The 7,265-nt window shown below is 33.8% G+C and overlaps 1 protein-coding gene across 3 annotated transcripts; it reads left to right on the forward strand.

Annotated features, from left to right (window-relative positions):
• The first annotated feature begins 968 nt into the window (after positions 1-968).
• Positions 969-7,053, forward strand: LOC114188666 (F-box/kelch-repeat protein At3g23880-like). Of its 3 annotated transcripts, none has more exons than XM_085674704.1 (2): positions 969-2,823; positions 5,545-7,053. In XM_085674704.1, exon 2 carries the CDS (start codon positions 5,599-5,601, stop codon positions 6,745-6,747), a length of 1,149 nt encoding a protein of 382 aa, XP_085530830.1. In that variant the 5' UTR covers positions 969-2,823; positions 5,545-5,598; the 3' UTR covers positions 6,748-7,053. The 3 variants fall into 3 exon arrangements, with proteins under 3 accessions (XP_085530830.1, XP_027933049.1, XP_027933048.1); XM_028077248.2 differs by lacking the exon at positions 969-2,823 and adding an exon at positions 4,459-5,039 and having other exon boundaries at positions 5,336-7,053; XM_028077247.2 differs by lacking the exon at positions 969-2,823 and adding an exon at positions 4,468-5,039.
• The last annotated feature ends 212 nt before the right edge of the window (positions 7,054-7,265 follow it).

A 7,265-nucleotide genomic window follows, 5' to 3' on the forward strand; every position in this document is an offset into this window, starting at 1 on the left:
AATACACATAAGTAGGTACTAAATTGAAACGAAAAAACATAAATGGGGACTAAATCGAAATCATCACAATGGCATCTGATAGTAACACTAACACGTGGCATTACAATGTCACGTGGCACTGACAATGCCACGTGGCACACACAGGGACTTGACACGTGGCATTTTTATTATTTTTTTTAAAAATCAAAAAAACCACAGATTGACACGTGGCACGTTGACTAACGACGTTAGTCAACTCTGTCTGAAAGGGACCTAATTGAAATAATTTTCAAAAATTGGGATACAATTGACACTTTTTTAAAAGCGGGTACCAATTTGACACTCTAGTATCAAACTGGGTACCTTACGATTAATTAAACCCATGAATAAAATAAAATTTATATTCATTAAATAAATAAATAAAGATGATCTTTTATATTTATTAGATATAGATGACGATAGATACTTAAACCCAATTTGCCTCCATTCCATTTCAATCCAGGAGGCATACTTTTAAATTTTCATTCAATAACTGAGTTGATTAGAAATAGCAGATGATCCAAATTCATGCTAAATAAGGTTATGTTTCTTTTTTTCCTTTCAAATACAAAACAAAGTTCATGTGCTGAATCAGCCATGATGAAAAAAAAATTAACACTTAAATAAATTATAATCAAATCGAAGTAAATAAAATACAAAAAGAGTTATTTGATTGTGAGTGTAATCATCGTCTTTAGTCTTAAAAATAACATTAATAAATTATACAAGAAAAATATTAAAAATAATATCAGATATTTTATTTAAAAAGAAAAATACTATTTTTTCTCAAAAAATTATACAAAAGACATTAAATATTTAGTTAATGACACTCATAAGACTTGGTCCATTATTTTCGTCTTTTTAAATATAAATTATAACAAAAAAAAGAAAGTAGTTGAACATCTTATCTCACTTATTATCATAGCAACACTAACTTTAGTTGCAGATGGGTTTAGTTCAGTGAGAGAGAGAGAGGAGCTGTTATTCTATTGTCCATCCAACCCTCAAAGGAAATGGCGCCACACATCCCTAACCCTATAGCATCTTCACATCTTCTTCCTCCAACCACCAATTCCTCACGGACACTTCTAATTTCGAATCCCTAATTTGTCACGAAGCAATTTTGCACGACTTCATAATATTTTTACAGTTGGAATAGGAGTCTGTGTTGATTTATGGCCTTGGAAGTCTACATTGAGTTTCATATCACTTCATTCTTAGCATTAGGATGTAGATGCAATGCTTTGCCACTTTCCACTTTCACGATATTGTTGTTAAGTTCATTATCAGCACTGCATCTTGTATGTTTTCATTTGTTTCAATTGTATTGTTGTATTGTTCTGTTCTTCTAACACCGGTGACATCGTGGATCATTGTTAATCAATAATTAATGGAATCCCAAGCTTTAAAAGAATTGGTGTGTTTGTTTCTTTTATTTCAACAACAGAGCTTGATTCATTTTACATTGTTCATAATCAGGCACTGCATTAAGTGGTTTAGTTTTATAAGAATGGAATTCTGTAATGTTATGTCTAGTCGCTAGTATAGTATGTTTGTTTTTTAATATGTTTGCTAACTGCTGCACCAATTTCATGTTATATGCTATGAGTTTTGCCCAGTGCATTATGAACTAAATGGATTGGGTTTTACCCTGCATGTGACTGATAATGAAATTGATAGTAATTTTATTTTTACTAGTTTGTAACAACTTCTTGAGAGACAGTTTGTTAGCTTTTGGACCATTAAACATAGAGATGTTTTTATGTATTGAATGATAGTTAAGACTATTAGGTTACGGGTGTGCTCTACAGCCTTGACATTTAGTGTGTAGAATATGTTTTAAGTGAATCAAATCACTTCACACTGGCTTTGTTCCATTCATGGAATGGTTTCTGTCTTGGTTCTTATTTCCTTAAGTATTTTGTCTATAGAAGACCAGAAGTTGATGGATGTAGACCACCATGAAAAAATTGATTAATCCAATATGACCATCGTCTTTTAAGAAAGAAGGAATAAGGTTAACTGCATTATGGTGTTGAGAAACACAATAATTGCCTTATAGAACAAATGGAGACTTAGATACGCAACAAAGACACTGAGCCTAGAGCTCTAATGTTAATATACATTTGCTGATATTTGTAAATCTGTTACGAATTACAATCCAAGAAATGGCTGGGAATGTTAGTAACTAGTGTATCTCAAAGTTAAATTAGTTGGTAAATTGAAGTTTGTTGAGATTGTTCTTTGAATTTCGACTTAGGGTTTAACTCAATCCTTAGAAATAGCTTATAAAGTTAGAATTGTTCAATCTTATAAACATTATCATTATCTAAGTTTTATTTCTAAGCGATGGGAGAGTAAACAAATTTCGGATTGCTGTAATTAAGACAATTCTCAAAGAAGTCACACTTAAAGTGATTTTCCAACACTCTTCTCTTGTCCGAGGCTATCAGTGTAGGTAGTTCACCACCCATAACCTTCAATTAAGGTAGTTTCTTAAGTGTTAGGGGTGGACCTCAGCCATGGTGACTTTCTAACAGTTATCATAATTTATTGTGCTCAAAATTTAGAGTTGGCTGATGACATGGATGGTACTGTTCAAGATTCCTTTCTTTTTATTGTCTTCAGACAGATCATTGCTATGTTCACACATCTCAGTGTGTTTGGTTAAGCTTATCTGACAGATTTTGGTATTTAAGTTGCTGGACTTTCACAGAAAAATAAACTCAGAACCCTTTCCATAGAGGAATTTTCCTGTGTGGAAGACCCAGAGGATTTTTTACTAGCACAGACTGCTGTGTATAGGTAACATCTCTTTTCAAGTTTTTTTTTTTTTTTATTGGTTTCCTTCTCCTCTCTGTTATTTGTGACTGCATTGCTAGAAGCTGCAATGTCTACTAGATGACTAGCCAAGAGGATATCATTACTACAAGCCATATGCAGGAGAAGAAACTTTGTTGATCTTTCTTATTTCAAGTGTCTTATCAAGAAGTAGCAGAACTTTAAATTTGAAGGTTCTTAAATAAATTATAGTTCCATTAGTTCCTGGAGTCTAGAACCCAATTTGAAAGTATTGTTGTCCAACTCCTGTTGATAGAAATAAAATGAGATAGTGATAATTGCTGAGTGCTTACTTGTGATTTATGGTTAAGACACGTGATTGTTTAGACTAGCTAATGGACTTTTGAACTTTTAAATAGGGATAATTCAGATTTTCATAGTTTTTTTATTTGCTCATAACAAATGTTTTTTATTGGTATATTAATTTCTTAAATTGTATTAAATTCTTAATACTTAAATATAATGTGCACATGTTGCTTTATCCATTACAGCTGGCAATTAGACAACACCATGGATTTGATATACTCTCTTGCTAAGTTTGAGACCAGATAAGATTGAGATAACTATTGTTATTGTTTTGATATACTTAATAATAGTCAGATTTCAGGGCACCTTGGCATCATACAACAAGGATTGAACATATACATGACACTTTTTGGCTAACAGATTATTAACAAACCCCAGTGAAACAATTAGTCTCATTATATGTCTGGTGTTTTCTAGGTAGAGATTTCTAAACTTTAATGTTTGGCATCATACAACAAAGATTGAACATATACATGACACTTTTTTGCTAACAGATTATTAACAGACTCCAGTGAAACAAAGTAGTCTCAATATATGTCTGGTGTTTTGTGGGTAGAGATCTCTAAACTTTAATGTTTGGCATCATACAACAAAGACATATACATGACACTTTTTTGCTAACAGATTATTAACATACTCCAGTGAAACAAAGTAGTCTCATTATATGTCTGGTGTTTTGTGGGTAGAGATCTCTAAACTTTAATGTTTGACATCATACAACAAAGATTGAACATATGCATGACACTTTTTTGCTAACAGATTATTAACAGACTCCAGTGAAACATAGTCTCATTATATGCCTGGTGTTTTGTAGGTAGAGATTTCTACTTTAATGTTTGGGACACGGTGTAATCTATTTTCTCCTTAATTGGTTCGAATGAGGAGAAGTTTGACTAACAGCACTTAATCTGTGTTTTCCTTTTTAACAATTTTTATATAGTGGAATAATTCCATTCAAACCTTTTACAATTGAGACATTCTTTTAAGAATATATTACATATATGTGTATATATGTGCATATTTTTATATTTAAGGCAAAAATATATTATTAAGAGAATATTTAAGAAAATAAAATTCCTGGACTATACATTGGTGTGTATATATATATATATATATATTATTTTCAAATATTCTTTCAAAAGTGTTAATGATAATGTAATTATTAAGTGATAGTTTTGAAGTCTTTATAATATGTTTTCAAAGAAGTGATGATTTTTTCAAATAAAAAGTTTACATGACGTCATTTAAAAGGTACTAAAAAACAATTTCATGATAAACACTTACAATAATGGACTAGTATCATTGATACTTTGGACAATAAACCAGCAAAAGATTAGCATGTTGTATTGGGCAAACATTATTAATCAGTAAACAGATGCCAGATTAGAAACAATGCACTGCATCAGCACTATTCACATCATAATAGAAGAAGCTACCAGAATGAATTTCTCAGGTTTGCCTTGTCGTTTCGTCATCATACTTTTGAGTGACTCATAAAATTTTTTACTTGGTGTCATCTTATCCGGAGAAGGAAAGAAAGACAAGTGAACAAAAAATAAACAAATAAAACAGAAAGAATGTGGAGGTGGCACGACTGTGTGGGACTTAATGATAAGAACGTTAACACTAATCTTCATCACATAGACATCTTGTGGATGAACCTGAACCTTCTGAGAGTGAGTGGCAGAGATCGAAGCCGCCAAGAAAAATTTGCTTATAAAGACTTTATCAAAATAGAGTAAGAAAAGAGAAGAAAATGAAGGTCGCACACAATTGAGATGATGAGATGATATCTTAGTGGAAATACTCTCTCGAAAAATGTTGTTGATCAAGTGCAAGTGCATATGCAAATTTTATATGTAGCCTGTAGTATTGTAAGTCAAGTAAACCCTTTTATTCTCTGATTGATTACTTCGTCAAAAGAATTTTTCTTATGTGACTGACGATCAAATATAGGGAACATGTAATAGATTGCATTCATACTGTCTTTTTTAATTACTTAACTACTATGGAAGATATTGGTTAGTATTTCCCAATAAGATGAAGTATATTTGCCCCTACGTGTCTCTTCTAATACTTTTTTATGCAAATAAGTCATAGATTATTAGATTCCTTTTTTGGTTTTATTTTCTCTTGTTTATCTTAAACATACGCTAGTGTCTTTCCACAGCTGCAACGTGTCGCGTTATGCTGAACCAAACAACACAGTTTTTTCATCTTATGGGTTACTTTAATAGGGATGAGCAATCAATAATTTATTCATCATCAACATCATCATCAACCACCGCATGATTCTCTCTTTCTTTCACACACAGTCTCAGACTGAACACAAATAGTCATCACTGATCACCACCACCTCAACTTAACATGTCATCGCAGGGTTACCTCCACCGCGTTGGCTTCACCAGGAAGAGAGAAAGGCTCATCGACCCTATGGACCGAGCCTCACCACTGCCGTCAACTTCGGTACAAAACCAAGCTGTGTCAGAGTCACTTCCTCTGCCCTTCCTCCCTAATGAGCTCGTTGTTGAAATTCTCTCCAGACTTCCCGTAAAGTCTTTGTTGCAGTTCAGGTGTGTATGCAAGTCATGGATGTCCCTTATTTCTGATCCTTATTTCATGAAAAAACACCTTCACTTGTCAACTCGAAGTACCCACTTCACCCATCACAGGATCATATTGAGTGCCACAACAGCTGAGTTTCACCTTAAATCATGTTCTGTGAGTTCCTTGTTCAATAGTCTTTCAACAGTTTGTGATGACCTTAACTATCCTGTGAAAAACAAATTTCGTCATGATGGGATTGTTGGATCTTGTAATGGGTTGTTATGTTTTGCCATAAAGGGTGATTGTGTGCTTCTTTGGAACCCCTCTATGAGGGCCTCCAAGAAATCACCACCTTTGGGTAATAATTGGAGACCAGGGTGTTTCACTGCCTTTGGCCTTGGTTTCGATCATGTCACTGAGGATTATAAGGTGGTGGCTGTGTTTTGTGATCCTAATGAGATTTATAGTGAGTGTAAAGTGAAGGTGTATAGCATGGCCGCCAACACTTGGAGGAAGATTCAGGATTTCCCTCATGGTTTCTCACCCTACCAAAATTCAGCAAAGTTTGTTAGTGGCACACTCAATTGGGCTGCCAATCACCCTGTTGGTTCAACTTCTCTGTGGGTTATTGTTTCCTTGGATCTGCATAAGGAAACATACAGGGAAGTTCTGCCACCTGATTATGAAAAGGAAGATTGTTCCACTCCTACTTTGGGTGTTTTGCAAGAATGTTTGTGCATGAATTATGATTACAAGAAAACTCATTTTGTTGTGTGGATGATGAAGGATTATGGGATGAGAGAGTCTTGGTTTAAGCTGGTAAGCATTCCTTATCTGCCAAATCCTGAAGATTTTTCATACTCAGGGCCTTATTACGTGTCAGAGAATGGTGAAGTGCTGTTGATGTTTGAGTTTGACTTGATCCTCTATGATCCAAGAGATAACTCTTTTAAGTACCCTAGGATTGAGAGTGGGAAGGGCTGGTTTGATGCAGAGGTCTATGTTGAAACTCTGGTTTCGCCAATGAAGCATTAAAGTGGATGTGTCAGGCAAAGCAAGCTTGAGGAAAAATAAAATGTGTAAATTATTTTGAGTCCAAGTGATCTTATCTCAGTAAATGTTTTTGGCATTATATGTGTAATATGTATATGCCGAATTAAGAAGTCCAGCATTGTATAAATGTCCTTAATATTTGAAGCTAAGTGTTGTTACTTGTGTTGTGTCGGTCACCATGTATCCATCACTGATGGAAAATCCTACTTCACTTATTTGTTAGTAAATGGAAAATGGTATATGCTTTCTTGTTTATGGTGAGAAGCATATATTTAACTCTCGTCTTAACTTCTGTGGCATTTCATAAGATAGAATCTGAGACTTTTCTTAAGCTAGAGAAAGGACAAGTAACAGAGTTATTTGGAGAAAAAGAAACATTCTGCTGGTGAAGTGTATAAAACAAAAAAAGGAAAACGGTTATATAACAAAACCCATTCCCTTGCCTATGTAGCAAAGCACAATACCCAACTTGGCCATAGGCAAAAAGTATAGAGTGGAAA

This window comes from Vigna unguiculata, chromosome 6, assembly GCF_037176805.1.
Source record: "Vigna unguiculata cultivar grain cowpea cultivar isolate G323 ecotype 2 chromosome 6, ASM3717680v1, whole genome shotgun sequence".
Classification (NCBI taxonomy): Eukaryota; Viridiplantae; Streptophyta; class Magnoliopsida; order Fabales; family Fabaceae; genus Vigna; species Vigna unguiculata.